Below are 19,773 nucleotides of genomic sequence, written 5' to 3' on the forward strand. Positions count from 1 at the left end.
ATATAAAAAAATACTTCAATCCTAATTATTCAATATATAATTAGGAATATATAATTACCTTTTCCGCTTTCTCCAAATCATACAGATCATCTCAAACAGAGGTTGGCAAACCAAGACCCACTGCCTGTTTTTGGACTAGCCATGCCCATTTGTTTACAAGTTGTCTCTGGCTGCTTTTGACTACAGTAGCAGAGTTGAATTGTTGTGACATAAGTCCTGCATAGTCTAAAGTATTTACTGATTATTTCCCTCTGTTATGAAAAAGTTTGCTCACCTCCTTATCTAAGAAGGATAAATTGGAGTAGGAAACAACAGATAAAATTTGAAGCTGAATTTCAAAACCCAAGCAAGTGATGGCTTTTTTTTTTTTCTGGCCGCACTGAGTGGCCTGTGGAACTTGGCTGACCAGTCAAACCTACACCCCCTGCAGTAAAAGCACAGAATCAACCCCTGGCCCCAGGGAAGTCCAGTGATGGCTTTTAAAAAAACATTCTTCAAATTACATTTACAAGTGATTATGTGTATACTTTGCTCAAGTTGTTGAAGTCCTTTTACTTGTAATGTGTTTTTTATTAGGTATACTGTTCCTCATCTAGGAAAATGTTCCTACACCATCGTAGTGTGGATCATTTACTGTGGCCCAGAGGGTCACTTACTTAACTGTTCACCAACAATTATAGTTCCACCACTTTTTGTATAGCTCTTTGTATAGTTTTATAATAAAAAATTCATTTGTCCATTGTGTTTGTATTTGCCAAAATTCTCATTCCCTGGCAAGTTGTCAGCAAATCAGTATCCTATTCAGTTGAAAAAGTCATCTAATTGAAAATTTGTAGGTTGAAGAGAAGACTGTCTGCATTCACTACCTAGACCTAGAGTTTATGCCATGAATATTAGTAATATCCTGGTTTTTATTCCAACAGTTGCCAGAGTGAGAATCATGAACAACCCTTAAAAAATATAAAGCAATTGACATTTGGTAGCTTTATAACAGAATCTTAGACACTGGTACAAACATTTGCAGTGTTACAGTTGTCGCTAGGCATGTGAGAATGAAAGGGGAGCTGTTGGCACCGTGCATTTCCCCTTTTCAAGCTCCCAGATTTCATTGTTCTGGGTTGATAAGGATTTCATCATCAGAATATCATTTGTGTTTTTAGATACGCATCACAGATATGTTGTGAAGTAAAAGGTACTTTTAATACCTGATTTCTCTAAGATTATCAGAGTGGCAGAGGTGAAGTGACTTAAATTCTTTGGTAAGCTGTTAGCAAATGTAGGTACACTGTAGTGTGGCCTTTTTGATGATACCATGGGAAGAGGTTGCACACTTAAACTTGAAGCTGTTTTGAAGTCAGTGCCAAGTAAAAATTTTTGCTAAAAAACAAAATACAAAAGCCTACTACAGTGAAAGAATAGTGGGTACAGTAATAATGGCTTCTTTGTACATGCTTCGGAGAAGGCAGTGGCACCCCACTCCAGTACTCTTGCCTGGAAAATCCCATGGATGAAGGAGCCTGGTAGGCTTCAGTCCATGGGGTCCCTGAGTTGGACATGACTGAGCGACCTCACTTTCACTTTTCACTTTCATTCTTTGGAGAGGGAAATGGCAACCCACTCCAATGTTCTTGCCTGGAGAATCCCAGGGATGGGGGAGTCTGGTGGGCTGCCGTCTGTGGGGTCGCACAGAGTCGGACACGACTGACGTAACTTAGCAGCAGCAGCAGCAGTACATGCTTGCCATAAAAAATACTTTACATGATTTATTTCATTAAACCATTGCAGTTCTACCGAAGGTGCTAAATGAGTTGGAATATCCCTTTACTGGTAAGAAAACTTGAATCTCAGAGAGGTTAAGTAATTTACCCAGAGTCAAGACACCCAGTAAGTGATAAGAGTCAGCATCTGAACCTGTGTAGAACTGGAGCTCTTAAAATTCTGCTCACCACTGGGTAAGTTTAAAGCTGGTGTTCTGGTTTTAGTAGTAGGTGTTTTTGTGCTGGCCCTGAAATAGATAAATGTGGCTGGAATTCTAATACATTCATCTTATTGCCTTGCCAGTAGCTAAAATTCTTTTCTGAGAACCTACGGGCTCTTAAAGCAGCTTCTTTACAAGGAGAGTTACAGGGCCTTTTTGTTGTTGTTTTTTAAGTTTTCTCTGTCGTTTTTCTCATGACTCTTTTAAAATCTTTATAAAGTTTTTAAATCTTCAAAAATCTTTTTAAGATCTTCCTTCTTTTAGGCATTTATTTTCATATGAGCGTGGTGTGTTTTCATAAGAATTTGCCCATTTTGTCTTTGACCTGCCTGGTGTTGGTTTGTGACCTCTGAAGCTGGATTGTGGTCTGTTGTCTGTCATTTGCCCCATTATCCTTGGCCTAACTTTTTTTGGAATAAGTTGCAAGTACACTGTCAGTCACCCTAGTTGCTACCCTAGCTGCACATTACCTACGGACACCACAGACACAGAAGTTCCTTTTCAAAAAAAAAAAAAAGTTCCTTTTCCTTGTCTTTTGTTTTTACTTGTTGATTGTATTAATTTGTCTCAAATAAATGTCAGTTCTTTCTCATTAAGATATTTTTAACTAGTTTCAAAAATTTCTATTTTCTGTATATGACCCTGGGTTCATTGTAAATTTTTTATATTGGAATTTTTAATCTTTATTAGGTGTATGTCATTTTGCTGAAAATCTGAAGTCTCCCATTTCATCTGCCTCTCTGTATTCTGTGTATTAGGCCTTAGGGTAGTGAAAGTAGTAACAAGGAGATTCCAAAATGCTGTGGCTCTGATAAAGCATATTTCTCACCACTTAAGAGTCCTGTGCTGTCCTCCATCCAGTCTTTCAAAGACCTGGGTTCACATTTTGCCATTTTCAAAACATGGCTTCTGAGATAACTCAGTAGCTTTCATTTTAGCCCTTGAAGGAATGGCCTTTGGAAACCTAAGCCATAAGTTGTGTAACTTCTTATGTTCTTTTGACTGTAGGTTGATCACAGGAATACATATAGCCTTAAGAGGCGTTGGGGAAATGTAGTCTGTACTTGAGAAGCCAGGTCTAGTTATGCAAGAAGAGAATGGATTTTAGTGCAACATCCCTATAGGTGAGTAAAGGTTGTGGGCTGAGGTTGGAGTAGAATTAAGAAGCAAAAATCTTACAGATGACAGGAAACCAAATTGAGGGTTGTGAAGCTAGTCTAAATCATTATTAGCTGTCATTAAAAACTGTTAATTTACTGAAGATCAGCATGCCGTCATTGAGTCAAACACTCTTCTGAGTACACTAGACTTGCTTTGTGTCTAATGAAAGATTTGGACAAGTAGAAAATTATAAAATACGATGAATAGTATTTCTGAGACAAATGAAGGGGGCTATGAGAATACTCAAAATGATGTTTAAGCTGAGAGCTGAAAGATGAGTACAGATTGGTGTGAGAGGAGGAGAGTGTTAGAGACAGGAAAAACAACATATGCACACATATATGTAAGCATGATATTTAAACGATTTATTGTGTATGGTGAGTGGGAGTGGTGAACAAGGGCTGAGAGGAGATGAAATGGACCAGATCATAGAAGAGCCCGACAATCAGAGTTTCTTTTTTTAAGACAATGGTGAGCCGTTAGAAAGTTTTAAATAAGGAAATGACACTCGTAGTTTAGGTTGGCTTGGAGGATGAGGAATCAGAGGCAGGCACAGTGGTAAAATCTCATTTGGGTGAGATACTCTGATTAAGATCGGGCAATGGGAAAGAGAAGTGGGCAGGTGATGACCTGGAACAGGCAGTTAATAAAACTTGGTATCAGTAATGAGGGAAAGAGAGGAGTTGAAGATAAGTGGTGACATAGGATTAAGTCGGCTATGGAGTGTGAGAGTGTGTGCATACACATGCACACATAGGAGACGTGGTTAGGTAGAGTATTGTTGTATAGTCACCAAGTTGTATCTGAGTCTTTTGTGACCTCATGGACTGTAGCCTGCCAGGCTTCTCTGTCCATGGGATTTCCCAGGCAAGAATACTGGAGTGGGTTGCCATTTCCTTCTCTGGGGGATCTTCCTGACCCAGGGATTGGACCCGCATCTGTTTCATTGGCAGGTGGATTCTTTACCACTGAGCCACCAGGACAGTAGTTAGACTATATCCAAGTCAAGTACATATGACAAATTAAGATGGCCTCTGCCTATATCGAGCTGTTACATAGCTCAAGATCTATCCCTCTGTAGATGATAGGAAATACTGTTTTTATTGTTGGTGGAAGGTGTGGGGCCCAAAGGAACTGCTCTTTTTTTTAATTAAAGGATAGTTGATATATTAGTTCCAGGTATACAACATAATGATTTGATATATGTATATATTATGAAATGGTCATTATACTAAGTCTAGCTAACATTTATCACCATACATAGCTGCAGAGTTCTTTTTTTCCTTGTGATGAGAACTTTTAAGATCTAGCAGCTTTCAAATATGCAATTGTTGTTTAGTCACTGTGTTGTGTCCCATTCTGCCCACCTGGCTCCTCTGTCTGTAGCATTTTCCGGACAAGGATACTGGAGTGGGTTGCCATTTCCTTCTGCAGGGGATCTTCCTGACCCAGGGATTGAACCTGTGTCTCCTGCGTGGGCAGGCAGATTCTTTACCACCGAGCCGCCAGTACAGAAGTAGCTATAGTCGCCATGTTGCACATTGCATCTCCATGAATTACTTATTTTATAACCTGAAGTTTGTACCTTTTGACTCCACTTATCTATTTAGTGGACACCCTACCCCCCACCAATCTGTTGCATACCAATCTATTCTCTGTAAGCTTGGTTTTGCTTTTATAGATTCCATTTAAAGCTGAGATCATACAGTATTTGTCTTTGTCTGTCTGATGTATTTCACTTAGCATAATACCCCAAGGATCCATCCATGTTGTTGCCGATGGAAAGATACTCTTTTTTTATGATTGAATAATATTTTTGTATATAGATAAACATATAGATAACTATTTCAGTATATTGTGTCTTATCTGTTTATTGATGAACTCTTAGCTTGTTTCCATATCTTGGCCGTTGTAAATAATGCTGCAAAGAACATGGGAGTGCTAGTGTTTTCATTTTCTTGGATAAATACCCAGCGTGGATTTGTGAGATCACATGGTAGTTTCTATTTTTAATTTTTTTGAGGAACCTCTGCACTATTTTCCATAGTGGCTGCGCCAGTTTACATTCCCGCTGACAGTACCCAAGGGTTCCCTTTTCTCCACATCCTCTCCAATGCTTGTTATTTCTTGTCCTTTTGATAATAGCCATTTTAACAGGTGTGAGGACCACTTTTGAACATAAAGAATTTATTATATTTTAGGTTAAAATAAGCCATTTTAATTAGTCCTTTCCCCAGCTTTCAACTGGCCTAATAAATTCAACAACCTTAGTAACTTGAGCATCTCCCCTACAATGTATTAAGAGCAGCTCACATGCTGAACAGAACATAAGTCCGTTTCCTCTAGGAACCCATACTAGAAAACAGATGCTTTAATATGTAGAACATAAACCATGTAATGTGATTTTTTTTTGTTCTGAATTGATATTTTAACATGTTTTATCTCTCAAATTAGCTACTTAATTTTAGCACAGAGCCAGTGAAACTCCAACCCATCTGCTTAGTCCTAAGCTCTTTAGGCTTGTTTTTAGAGGAATTTCGACAGAAAAACTGGTTATTGTGCTTATTCTCTATAAGCTCAGAAGTATCAGATAATCCTGTAATAAGCCATAGTGGAAAAAAATATGAAAAAGTATGTATGTATAACTAAATCACTTTGTTGTACACCAGCAATCAGCACAACATTGCTAATCAACTATACTTCAATAGAAAGTAACTTAATAAAAAGAAGTATCAGATAAGAGGTCATAAGTTGTGATGACTCTGGCTTTTAAATCATGTTCAGGGCTACTTACATGGCTGTTGTTCTCCCTGTGTCACATAAAGAAACAAATAATAACTACAAAGTGTTATGCATCTTCAGTATGCCAGGTGCAGAATGGCTGATAACTGAAACTGATGATTTTTTTTTTTTTTTGGAGTAGCTGTGGACCTATAACAAAAACAGTACATACACAAGAAGAGTTTGTAAAAATTCTGTTTATTTATTTTTTAAAATTTGTTGGGACTTCCCTGGTGGTTCAGTGGTTAAGAATCCAGCTTCCAATGAAGAGGGTGCGGGCTTGATTCTTGGTTGGAGAAGTAAGATCCCATATGCCATGGGGCAGCTAAGTGTACCCGCCACAACTACTGAGCCCGAGAACCACACCTGGCAAGCCTACGCACCACGATTAGAGAGAAGCCCTCGCTGCAATGAAGTATCCTGTGTGCCACAACTAAGACCTGACGCAGCCATAAATACATAATTAAAAAATTTTTTTCTTAATTACAAACTTAGACAAAACTTAGTAAAAATAAGAGTATAATCACTGTCCATGTGGCTGTCAACAAGCTTTAGTAATTAAAAATTCAAGACCTATTTTTAAAAAAATCTGTATCCCTACCACTCTCTTTCCCTCTCAATTATATTGAAGCAAGTTCTCCAAATCATGTCTTCCTAAAATATTTCAATACATTTATCTAAAACTGATATAAAACACATACACATGATAGCATTATTACACTTTAATAATTCCTAAATATCACCAAATATCCAGACAGTGTTAAAATTGTATTAATTTGGGAATTTTCTGTTGATTCAATGGGTGGGACTCTGCTTCCACTGCCTAGGGCCCAGGTTCAGTTTCTGGCTGGGGAACTAAGATCCAGCAAGCTGCATAGCACAGCCAAAAAAAAAAATTTTGTCCTAATTTCCCAATAATTACTTTAAAAATTATTTAATTGCTGTCTCTTTATCAAAGTATAATTTACATATCAAAACATTTCACCCATTTTAAGTATACAGTTCACCCATTTTAAGTACACTTACAGAGAAAGAATGATTTTGATGCTATCTTTGAAGTTTTGCACTGGATTTTTTTTAACTTTTTATCTTATATTGGAGTCTAGGCAATTAACAATACTGTTATAGTTTCAGGTGGACAGCAAAGAGACTCAGCTGTACATATACATGTATCCATTCTCCCCCAAACTCCTCTCCTATCCAGGCTGCCACATGACATTGAGCAGAGTTCCCTGTGCTCTACAAAAGACCTTGTTGGTTATCCATTTTAAATATAGCTGTGTGTACATGTCAATCTCAAACTCCCTAACTATCCCTTCCCCTGATCCTTCCCCCACTGGCAACCATAAGTTCATTATCTAAGTCTATGAATCTGTTTCTATTCTGTAAAGAAATTAATTTGTACAATTTTTTTTAGATTCTGCATATAAGGGATGTCATGTGATATTTTTCCGTCTTTCTCTGACTTTACTCAGTATGATAATCTCTAGGTCCATCCATGTTGCTGTAAATGGCATTATTTTGTTCTTTTTAATGGCTGAGTAATATTCCATTGTATATAAGTACCACGTCTTCATCCATTCCTCTGTCAATGGACATGTAGGTTGCTTCCATGTCTTGGGTGTTGTAAACAGTGCTTCAGTGTACATTGGGATGCATGTATCCTTTCAGACCATGTTTTACTCTGGATACATGCCAAGGAGTGGGATTGCAGGGTTATACAGTAGCTCTATTTTTAGTTTTTAAAGGAACTTCCTTACTGTTCCCCATGGTGGCTATACCAATGTACATTCCCATCAATAATGTAGGAGGGTTCCCTTTTCTCCACACCCTCTCCAGCATTTATTATTTGTAGATTTTTTTGATGAGGGCTATTCTAACCTGTGTGACGCAGTACCTCATAGTTTTGATTTGCATTTCTCTAATACAATTAGTAATGTTGAGCATCTTTTCATGTGCTTCTTGGCTATCTGTCTTCTTTGGAGAAATGTCTCATTAGATCTTCCGCCCAGTTTTTAATTGGGTTGTTTGTTTTTTGATATTGAACTGCATGAGATGTTTGTATATTTTGGAGATTAATCCCTTTTTGGTCACTTTGTTTGCAGATATTTTCTCCCATTCTGTGGGTTGTCTTTCTATTTTGTTTATGATTTCCTTTGCTGTGCAAAACCTTTTCAGTTTAATTAGGTCTCATTTGTTTATTTTTGGTTTTATTTTCATTAGGAGGTGGAGCAAGATATTGCTGTGGTTTATATCAAAGAGTGTTCTGCTTTTGTTTGTAATAACTTTGTTTTTAATTTAACTTAATGTAATTTAAATTTTTTGGCTGTGCCATGCAGCATGTGGGATCTTAGTTCCCTCACCAGGAATGAAACATGTGCCCCCTGCAGTGGAAGCCCAGAGTCCTAACCACTGGACCTCCAGGCAAGTCCTGGAATAACTTTAAATGGAATAAAATCTGTGAAATATTGAATCACTATGTTGTACGCCTGAAACTAAGATAATGTTGTAAATCAACTACATTTCAATTAAAAACAAAAGCAGTCTATGGTCATACCACCCTGAACATGCCTGATCTCATCTGATCTCGGAAGCTAAGTAGGGTCAGGCCTGGTTAGTACTTGGATGGGAGACCGCATGGGAATAACAGATACTGTAGACTAATAAAAAAAAAAAAAAAGGCAAAGAAAGAAACCATACTTATTTGCAGATCAGTAAGTTCCTAAAAGTTCCTTTATTCCATTTTAGCAACAGAGGGTGAGCATGCGCTCTTCATGGTCACTTGCTGAGGATACTGGAGACTTCCGAGCCCTGCATTCTCAGTATTGGTTGGCTGCTTTGACCTAAATGAGCCTCACTGTAGAGACAGCAGGACCTAACGTGGTTGATAGCATAGTAAGAACACCTAGCTCATGAAGTGATAGGGAAACTAGTCAGTCATGATTTCTCTACTTCCAAATAGAAACAGAATCATGGAAATAATTTTGATCCATTAAAAGTTTAAAAAGCTTTTTTTTAATCAGTATGAATTCATGGATTCTAACGTGTACCATGCCTCTCCTTTTATTGAAATTACTCATTTTTATGCTCAAATTGTTCCATCTTTGACTAGTAGGAGCTAGTTTGACTCCTCGATCATTTTGGCATAACCCTAGTATTCTTCATCTATTTTCTTGCATTTTGATGTGACAAGATGTCCCAGACTCACAAAAAAAGATCTTTTGACTTAGCAAGGCAATTTAGGGAAGGGTGTGTTGTACCTTGAATTTTAGGATGTATGGGTTTTGAAAAAATTTTCTTCATTTTCAAGAATTGCTATTTTACAAAATATTTAAACTGAAAGAATCCTTACAATGATACTATTACTTAATTTTTTTTTTTTAATAAACAAAGGATATTTAAAGAAAGCTAGGTGGAATGTGCAAGGAAAACAAAACGGGACACTAGCTTGAAGTACAACATCTGGCTTGAGATCTGTTCCCAGCAAATTTTAGATTCTAGGGTATCCCTTTGAGCAGACTTCAGAAGTGTGAATGAAATATGGCTAAGCATATTACTCTTGTTTTCAAATTATAGTCCTCCGCACACAGATGTCTTACCGTACAATTGCCAGTTTCCTGTTCTCCTAAAGTGACAGTGAAGTCGCTTAGTCGTGTCCAATTCTTTGGGACCCCATGGACTGTAGCCTACCAGGCTCCTCTGTCCATGGGATTTTCCAGGCAATAGTACTGGAGTGGATTGCCATTTCCTTCTCCAGGGGATCTTCCTGACCCAGGGATCGAACCCAGGTCTCCCGAATTGTAAACAGATGCTTTACTGTCTGAGCCACCAGGGAAGTTCTCCTAAAGCATCCTCTAAATGTTTTTCTCTCTCCCCTTCACCTCTGCCACAGCACCCCACATCAGCTTCTTAGAAGTATTTGGATACAGATTTGTTCTCTTCATGACATTTGACAAAGTAATATTTTTTGTTGCAATTTGCTTATATGAAGCTAGATATTGTTCATCTAGCCTTTGTGAAAAGTTTGAACCTTGATTTGGAATAGATATACTGACTACTGGTAAAGTCTTGTTCCAAGGCCCTCACTGCCTATTTCAGTAACTTATTTATTTCATCTTCCTAGTTTGATATTTTGGAGAAGGCAATGGCACCCCACTCCAGTACTCTTGCCTGGAGAATCCCATGGGCGGAGGAGCCTGGTGGGCTGCAGTCCATGGGGTTGCGAAGACTCGGACACGACTGAGCGACCTCACTTTCACTTTTCACTTTCATGCACTGGAGAAGGAAATGGCAACCCACTCCAGTGTTCTTGCCTGGAGAATCCCAGGGACGGGGGAGCCTGGTAGGCTACCGTCTACGGGGTCTCACAGAGTCGGACACGACTGAAGCGACTCTGCAGCAGCAGCAGCAGCAGTTTGATATTTGTAATATGTTACTTTTCTCTTCCTTTCTATGTTTGTAGTAAAACACATTGGATTTAGAGATAGACCTGGGTTTGAGCCCCTGAACAGCCAGTCATTAGTTTATGACCTTGAATTTGAACCCCAAATTAAACTGTCGGTATGCCAATTACACAAATGCATTATTCTCATTTAATTCTCACTACAAACCCATTTCTGGGGCTTGCTTATTCTTTCTAAGCCCCAGAAATGGGTTTGTAGTGAGAATTAAATGAGAATAATGCATTTGTGTAATTGGCATACCGACAGTTTAATTTGGGGTTCAAATTCAAGCTCCGTCATTTACTGTGGGAACTTAGGCTACTTACTTACTCTTTTATTTTCATTTAAAAAATGTATATCATGTCTATGTCAGGGATATTGCTAGAATAATATGGGATATGTGACTAAACTATAATATTTAACCCACCACCTGACACATTTTAGTATGAGAATTTTAACTTTTGTTAGACATTCTGAAAGGCCTTTTAACGTGAAAGTATCTTAATAAAATGAGAGAAGATGCTGGATATTTTAATTTGTAAAACATGCCCATTGATTTGGGTATTTTATTATTTGAATCAGCAGAACATCAGGCAATATCCTAAGATAGTCCTTTGACTTTCATGTTTTCTGAAGGTTATCTGGAGTGATGAATGGATCAGAGAAAGAAAAAGAACATCCACTGATATCCAGTTGTTTTTTGTTGTTTGTTTGTTTTGCCACACAGCTTTAGGGATCTTATTTTCCCTACCATGGATCAAACCTGAAACCTCAGCCGTGAAAGCGCAGAGTCCTAACCACCGGACCACCAGGGAATTCCCTGCACAGTGATTCTTGCTTGGAAGACTTGGCTGTAAGGATACTTCCAAAACTTGAATGATTTTACCTTTCTTCTTAAGAATTGCATGTACTGTTTTTTTTGTTTGTTTGTTTGCTTTTTAAAAGATTGAAATATAGTAATTGATGTACAATACTACATAAGGTTCAAGTGTACAACATAGTAATTCACAATTTTTAAAGGTTATACTTCATTTATAGTTATTATAAAATATTGGCTATCTTCCCTGTTTTGTACAGTAGGTCCCGTAGCTTGTTTATTTTATACTAGTTTGTACCTCTTAAGGCCCTACCCCTGTTGTGCCCTTCTTTCCTCCCCTCCCCATTGATAACCACTAGTTTGTGCTATTTGTGACTCTCTTTCTGTTTTGTTATATTCACTAGTTTATTTTTTAGATTCCACAAATAAGTGACAGCATATTATATTTGTTTTTCTTTGTCAGATATTTAACTTAGCATAATACCCTTCAAATCCATTTATCTTGTTGCAAATGGAAGAATTTCATTTTTTTTATGGCTTTTTTTTTTTTTTTTAGTATTCCATTGTATACATATACACTGCATCTTCTTTATCCATTTGTCTATTGATGGACACTTAGGTTGCATCTTTATCTTGGCAACTATAAATAATACTGCTAGGAACTTTGAGGGGTATGTATCTTTTCAAATTAGTGTTTTTGTTTTTTTCAGATATATATCCAGGAGTGGAATTGCAGTGTCATATGGTAGTTCTGTTTCTAGTTTTTTGAGAAACTTCCACACTGTTTTCCACAGTGGCTGCTCCAGTTTACATTCCCATCAATAGTGTATGAGTATTCTCTCTTCTCCACATCCTTGCCAACATTTGTGGTCTTTTTGATGATAGCCATACTGTCAGGTGTGAGGTGATATCTCATTGTGATTTCAATTTGCATTTCTCTTATGATTAATGATGTTGAATATCTTTTCATGTGCCTGTTGGTCATCAATATGTCTTTGGAGAAATGTCTGTTCATGTCTTCTGTCCATTTTTTAATTGGATTGTTTGTTTCTTGATGTTGAGTTCTATGAACTGTTTTTATATTTGGGATATTAATCTCTTACCAGGCATATTATAAGCAAATATTTTCTCCCATTCAGTAGATTCTGATGGTTTCCTTTACTGTGCAAAAGCTTGTAAGTCTAATTAGGTCCCATTTGTTTATTTTTTTTCCTTTAAGAGACAGATCCAAAAAAAATTGCTATGATTTATGTCACAGTTTTTTAGCATGTGCTGTTTTTAAAACAAAAGATATATAGACTGTTGCCTTTTTTTTTTAGTTGTGCCATGTGGCTTGTAGGATCTTAGTTCCTTGACCAGGGATTGAACCCAAGGCCATGGTACTAAAAACCCTGAGTCTTAACCCTTGGACTGCCAGGAAACTCCCTGTCCTTTTTTATAGTCACCATTTTGATGTCAGTTTTAATATTTTGAAGATAGTATTAGTGAATCAGTATCTCCAAATGCTACATTGGGTCTAGTATCAAATGCAGTAAGTTGAATCATAATTTATGGATTTCTTTATTGCTTGAAGATTTGGGATTTCCTAAACTTCTCAAATGTGTCAATAAGCTCAAGTATATCTGAAAAAATCATATTCAATGAGTTGAAAGGGTAATGAAGACCATATTAGGTAAGTAGGTAATTGACCATTAGGTAATGGCTTAGATAGGTATTTTTTGTGCTATTTTTTTTATTATTTATAACATCATCAAGTATTAATATTATAGGAATTCACACCTTATTAGTTGTGATAAGCCAGCTTCCAAAATGGCTCCTAGTGATCCTTCAGTTCAGTTCAGTCGCTCAGTTGTGTCCGACTCTTTGCAATCCCATGAATTGCAGCATGCCCGGCCTCCCTGTCCATCACCAAGTCCTGGAGTTCACTCAAACTCATGTCCATCGAGTCGGTGATGCCATCCAGCCATCTCATCCTCTGTTGTCCCCTTCTCCTCCTGCCCCCAATCCCTCCCAGCATCAGGGTCTTTTCCAATGAGTCAACTCTTCGCATGAGGTGTCCAAAGTACTGCAGTTTCAGCTTTAGCATCATTCCTTCCAAAGAAATCCCAGGGCTGATCTCCTCCAGAATGGGCTGGTTGGATCTCCTTGCAGTCCAAGGGACTCTCAAGAGTCTTCTCCAACACCACAGTTCAAAAGCATCAGTTCTTCGGCGCTCAACTTTCTTCACAGTCCAACTCTCACATTCATACATGACTACTGGAAAAACCATAGCCTTGTCTAGACGGACCTTTGTTGGCAAAGTAATGTCTCTGCTTTTGAATATGCTATCTAGGTTGGTCATAACTTTCCTTCCAAGGAGTAAGCGTCTTTTAATTTCATGGCTGCAATCACCATCTGCAGTGATTTTGGAGCCCCAAAAATAAAGTCAGCCACTGTTTCCCCTGTTTCCCCATCTATTTCCCATGAAGTGATGGGACCAGATGCCATGATCTTCGTTTTCTGAATGTTGAGCTTTAAGTGATCCTTACCTTCTGGCATTTATGTCATTGTGTAGTCCTATCCTACACGTACATGGTAAGATGTATAGCCAACAGGATATTACAGAAATGATGTGTGATTTCAGAGTCTAGGACATAAAGGACTGCAGCTTTGTCATTGTTCTTTTGGATCACTTGGTCTGGGGGAAGCCATCTGTCATGTCATTAGAACATAGAAATTGTCCTATAGAGAGATCCACATGATTAAAAACTGAGCCTTCCTGCCAACAGTCATTGTCAAGTTGCCATCTTGGAAGCAGATCTTCCAGCCCCAGTCAAGCCCACAAATAACCGTAGCCCATTTCAGCATCCCAATTGCAACTGTATGACAGATCCTGAACCAGAACGGCCCAACTAAGCCCCTTCTGAATTCCCAACCCACATAAATGGTATGATATGATAAATGGTTGTTACTATTTTAAGACAAAGTTTTAGGGAATTTGTTATGCAACATCAGATAATCCATACACTGATTATAAATGATTGTTAGGTTATACTAAGTGATCATGTACATAAGGACTAGCCAAGTCATAAGATTTCCCCTTCAAATTAATATTAGGACTCAATTATACTGGTAAGGCAGAGAAGGCAATGGCACCCCACTCCAGTACTCTTGCCTGGAAAATCCCATGGACGGAGGAGCCTGGAAGGCTGCAGTCCATGGGGTCGCTGAGGGTCTGACACTACTGAGCAACTTCACTTTCACTTTTCACTTTCATGCATTGGAGAAGGAAATGGCAACCCACTCCAGTGTTCTTGCCTGGAGAATCCCAGGGATGGAGGAGCCTGCTGGGCTGCCGTCTATGGGGTCACACAGAGTCGGACACGACTGAAGTGACTTAGCAGCAGCAGCAGCATACTGATAAGGACATTAGCAACTATCATCATCTTCAACTAACTCTCCCTCACCCCTGCCAGTCTTTCCATCACACAAGCCTGGCAAAACACTAACTCTGACCTAACTTTGGCTCCCTTTTATTTCAGGGCTGCTAAATGCTATTCGAAAAAAATGCTCAACTGTGCCAATTGCCATTATAAATTCCAGCTTGCAACCGCAGCTGGATCCTCAACACTATCCTCTAGTAGTATCCTTAGTCAGCTCTCATGGCATTTTATTTAGGTTATTTCAGATTTCCATTCTCCATATTCCTTAGATCCTTAGGTATTACCACAGGCTTTCTCTCTCTCAGCAGATCACTTTTCTTCTTACAGAGAAAATAGCTTATCTGCATTCATCCTCTCCTTCAATTACAATAAAGGAGGTATCCCTCTTACTGTCTCTAGTTTATCCTTTGGATCCCACCCTACTTTCTTCTCAAAAATTACCCTCCTATACCTTAAACCTCTCTCAATAGGATCCTTCTTGTTAGCTTTGAAACAGTCAATTTAGTTAAATCTAATATTTATGTATATAAGCTCTTAAGAAGTATTGGTTAACGGTGTAATAACATTTGAAATGGGTTCCTGATTGTATAGTAATGTAAAAAGTTTTTAATTCAGATTAATATTTTGGCCTCAGCTCTGAGAAACTCCCTGTATGACACTGAATGGTTTTCTCTGTGCTTTAGTTTGCTAATGAGTCAAATAAGAATGATATCTCTGGGAAAAAGCCTTCTGAGTGAAATCATAAATGCCACGGGCTTAGTAGCCAGGTCAGAAATGCAGAGGTCTTCTGGTTTTATAGTTGAGTTTATACTTGTGATCATGCCAGGCAGCATTTCATGTACAACAAAGTAAAGCATGATTCTGATTAGGAATGAAACTTAGGGTATGTGCCTGAGTAGATAAATGGGGAAGAAGAGACTGTGATTAAAACAAATATATATATATATATATAAATACACACATATATACATATATATAAATATATATTAAATAAAATATATATGTATTTGGCTGTGCTGGGTCTTTGTTGCTGCAAGAGGGATCTTTCAGTTACTGTATGTGGGATCTTTAGTTCTGAACTCTTAGTTGCAGCATGTAGGATCTATTTTCCTGACCAGGGATGGAACCTGGGTCTTCTGCCTTGGGACTGGGGAGTGTTAGCCACTGGAGCACCAGGCAGTTCCTTTTTTTTCCCCTCTTTTTAAAAAGAGTTTCCTTAACTAATATACATTGCCTGATCTAACCTGTGCTTCAGGACATAACTCTCTTGTATATCTTGGGAGGCTACTTAATTATTGAAGGAGCTCAGTTTAATCTCCTTTTGTTATAACTGCAAAGAATATCCAGTGTTGATGAAATAATAATGAGTACATTGGGTCATCTTAAGTCCATCAAAATACAACATCAAAATGATAAAGCAGGAAAGGAGCTTGGAAGAATAACTATGTGAATACATGCCCAAAGTACTGATTTATTAATTAAATATTCTCATCAGATGAAAGGTATTACAGTATAAAATAACATGATCTAATTATCTATCCTATTTTAAAAAATCACCCAGGAAATTCCCTGGTGGTTCCATGATTAGGGTTACCTGGTTCCATTGCAGGGGGCACAGGTTCCATGCCCAGTTAGGGAACTAAGATCCTGTATGCTGCACAGTGCGGCCAAAAAAAAAAAAAAAACCACCAAAACTTAGTGACTTAAAACAATTTTTAAATCTCTATTTCAGTGGGTCAGGAATTTGGGAACAGCTCAAGCTGTACATCTCTGGCTATAGTCTCTCAGGCAGTAGTAGTCCACTGGTGGCCAAAGCTGGAACAGAGTGGGGCTGGGATCAGCTGGTGGTGGTGGGCATCTCTCTTCATGAAGTGTCATGGCTTCTGTATGCAAGCTACCTTGAACCTCCTCAGAGCACAGCAGCCTCAGGACAGTCCGTCTACCTACTCAGTGGCTCAGGTTCGCCTGTGAAAGCTTCTAGCAAAAAAGGATAAAGTTGTGTAGCCTCAGAAGTCATACAGGACCATTTCATAAACTGCCACATTCTCTTGGTTATATGTGAATCACAAGCCCAATCAGATTCAAGGGGAGGGGAATTAGGTTCTACCTGTTGATGGGGTGGGTTTCCCTGGTGGCTTAGTGGTAAAGAACCCACCTGCCAATGTAGGAGATGTGGATTCAATCCCTGGATCAGGAAGAGCCCCTGCAGAAGGAAATGGCAACCCACTCCAGTATTCTTGTCTGGGAAATCCCATGGACAGAAGATCCTGGCGGGCTTCAGTCTGTGAGGTTGCAAAAGAGTCAGACATGACTTAGTGACTAAACAGCAGCAAAAATTGATGGGGCAGTGACAAAACTGCTGTGCACAACAGCATGTGGGATGGGGAATATTTTTGTGGCAATCTTTAGAAAATAACGCTTTGCCACAGTGATCTTGTTGTTCAGTTGCTAACTCGTGTCCAACTCTTTTGACCCCATGGACTGCAACACACCAGGCTTTCCTTTCCTTCACTATCTCCTGGAGTTTGCTCAAACTCACGTCCATTGAATCGATGATGCCATCCAACTGTCTCTTCATCTGTCGCCCCTTCTCCTTCTGCCCTCAATCATTCCCAGCATCAGAGTCTTTTCCAGTGAGTTGGCTCTTCATATCAGATGGCCAAAATACTGGAGCTTCAACTTAAGCATCAGTCCTTTCCTTTAGGATGGACTGGTTTGATCTTACAGTACAAGGGATTCTCAAGAGTCTTCTCCAGCACCACAGTTGGAAAGCATCAATTCTTTGGGGCTCAGCCTTCTTCGTGGTAATCTAAATGAAAGCAAATACTTGTCTGTTGATGAAAGAGGAGGTGGGGGCAGAGAGAGAAAGAGGTCCTCATGACTCACCAGACTAAAATAATTTAGACAAACCCATCAAGGGGGACGGGCTTCCCTGGTGACTCAGATGGTAAAGAATCTGCCTGCAATGTGGGAGACCTGGGTTCAATCCCTGAGTTGTGAAGATTCCCTGGAGGTGGGCATGGCAACCCTCTCCAGTATTCTTGCCTGGAGTATCCCCATCGACAGAGGAGCCTGGTGGGCTGTCATCCATGGGGTCGCAATGAGTTGGAAATGACTTGAGTGACTAAGCAACATTAAGGGGTACAAAGTGAAGGAAAGTTACATGGCTCAAAATAGCCTGGAGTTAAAATTCCCCTCTGGGTCCTCCCCACCATTCTATGTAAAACAAAGAACTCTCTCACCCAAAGAAAAAGAATGGACATTAAGGTAGATTATACCCAGCTCCCAGCCAGTCCAGCCTCTGGCCATCTCCAGAATTCCTTGCACTAGCTGTTTAAGAGATAACTATTCCAAACAACCTTGGAGACGAACAGGGCCCCTTAAGACAGTAGATTTCCACATATATGCCTATATATACTTACTTCTTTCTTGGGTTAGTGCAGCAGCTCACTAATCTTACTACTGCCCCTTCTCCCCTCATTAAAGGTGATCTGATCTGTTCCTGTAAAGTGCTGGTCTTGTTCTTTTTCCGAACCTTGCCTTCTCTAACTCCCTTACCCTACACAAAACACTGTGAGTGCAGGTGTGTAGCTGTGAGTAACAATTTCTGCTTTCTTTTAAAAATATTTATTTGGCTGCATCGGGTCTTAATTCTGGCATGTGGGATGTAGTTCCCTGATCAGGGATTGAACCTGGGCTCCCTGCATTGGGAGCCTGGAGTTTTAGCCACTGGACCACAAGGGAAGTCTCAACAATTCCAAATATTATCAGCCTCTTGTGTAAACAATCCCCAGGATGTATGGTGTTGATGCATAGAGTTCAGCCAAAGAAGATGATGTCAACTTTTTTACCTAGAAGGAAATGAAAGTAAAACCTGTTTTAAACCTGAATGTTTTAAACTCTCACTGAAAGTAAGTGCATGTGCCACCTGGTGGTGAGACAGTCAAATATACATTCTGTCCTGTTGGCTGTATATATTGAGTTATCATCAGAGGTAGCATTTATTGTAAAACAAGTCTAACATCTGGAAGTGCATGTGTCCAAACAAACAGCCAAACACAAACACAGAGAGGGGAATATGACATAATAAAGAGGAAAGAGAATGTGGATGAGCCAAATCAGCCTCCTTTTCATTATTCCTAAATTCTTTTAATCCTCTGTCCCATTGGCTTTTCATCCACCTTCAAATCCAGTAAGGACAATATGTTGTTGTTAGTTGCTAAGTCTATCCTATTCTTTGCCACCCCATGACTATAGCCCTCCTGGCTCCTCTGTTCATAGGCATTCCCAGTCAAGAATACTGGAGTGGGTTGCCATTCCCTTCTCCAGGGGATCTCCCTGAACCAGGGATGGAACTGGAGTATCCTGCATTGGCAGGTGGATTCTTTATCCCTGAGCCACCAGGGAAGCCCAAGGCTACGGAAGACAAAAAATTAAAGAAAATCTTTGCTACTACACTGTTGGGTGTAAGGTTGTTATTCCAAAAGATGACTGTAGTGATCTAGTTTACAAATGTGGGCTCTTCCACCCATGTTGTCCATTGTCCCAGATCCTTCTGGACCCACTAGAAAATTTACTATAGCAAAACTAGGGCAGCCTATCATTGGTCAGTCTCTTACAGTGAAAAAAATCATTCGTTGTTTATGTGAATTTTTAAAATAGACATCCTGTGTTTTATCTGGCAACCTGGGAAGGATACCTGGGAAGGATACCTGGAGATCTGAACCTCCATGAGCGCTCCAACGGGAGGTTTCTGGGCCTTTCTGGCCCGAGAAGGAAGTGCTGGGCAGGGGCGCGCCAGGCCGCACCAGGGTCAGGCAATTTGGAAAACAGCCCGGAGCCCCACGGCGCAAGCCAGAGCCGAGCCAGAGCCGGCCGCCCGACTCCAAGATGGCGCCCTCGGCTGCTGCCAGCTGCCAAGATGGCGATGCGGGACCGCGCCCGCGCTCCCGGTCTCTCCTCCCCCAGCCTTCCTCCGCCGGGGAGCGCGACTCGCGTCGCTGTGCGCCTGTTGCCCTTCGGCCTGGGTGTACGGGCCGGTGCCCGCCCCGCACCATGCGGCTCCTAGGCTGGTGGCAGGTTCTGCTGTGGGTGCTGGGGTCTCCTGCCCGCGCCGAGGAGAGTGAGTACAGGCTGGGGCCGTGAGCGGCGGCGCGGGAGGCTGTGCGTGAA

The 19,773-nt window shown here is 39.8% G+C and overlaps 1 protein-coding gene, 1 long non-coding RNA gene and 1 pseudogene across 3 annotated transcripts in view; 2 read left to right on the forward strand and 1 right to left on the reverse strand.

Moving 5' to 3' along the window:
- The window catches only part of TXNDC15 (thioredoxin domain containing 15), a 39,415-nt gene that overhangs the window by 4,843 nt on the left and 14,799 nt on the right, over positions 1-19,773 (forward strand). Inside the window, exon 2 of one of the 2 annotated variants that reach the window (XM_055554034.1) lies at positions 11,090-11,215. Coding sequence is in view for 1 of the 2 variants with exons in the window: in XM_055554024.1 (XP_055409999.1) it covers positions 19,492-19,723 (232 nt within the window). In the remaining variant the exon portion in view is untranslated. Of the gene's footprint in view, positions 1-11,089; positions 11,216-19,459; positions 19,724-19,773 lie in introns of those variants that run through there. The other variant, XM_055554024.1, reaches the window with a different exon arrangement.
- Positions 8,464-8,582, forward strand: LOC129642399 (uncharacterized; annotated as a pseudogene).
- On the reverse strand, positions 14,447-17,406 carry LOC129632456 (uncharacterized). The gene is made up of 3 exons (XR_008704531.1): positions 17,141-17,406; positions 16,757-16,883; positions 14,447-16,578 (listed from the first exon to the last, which is right to left on the reverse strand). It is a non-coding gene; the product is annotated as an uncharacterized LOC129632456 (long non-coding RNA).

Source organism: Bubalus kerabau, chromosome 1 (genome assembly GCF_029407905.1).
Source record: "Bubalus kerabau isolate K-KA32 ecotype Philippines breed swamp buffalo chromosome 1, PCC_UOA_SB_1v2, whole genome shotgun sequence".
Taxonomy (NCBI): domain Eukaryota; kingdom Metazoa; phylum Chordata; class Mammalia; order Artiodactyla; family Bovidae; genus Bubalus; species Bubalus kerabau.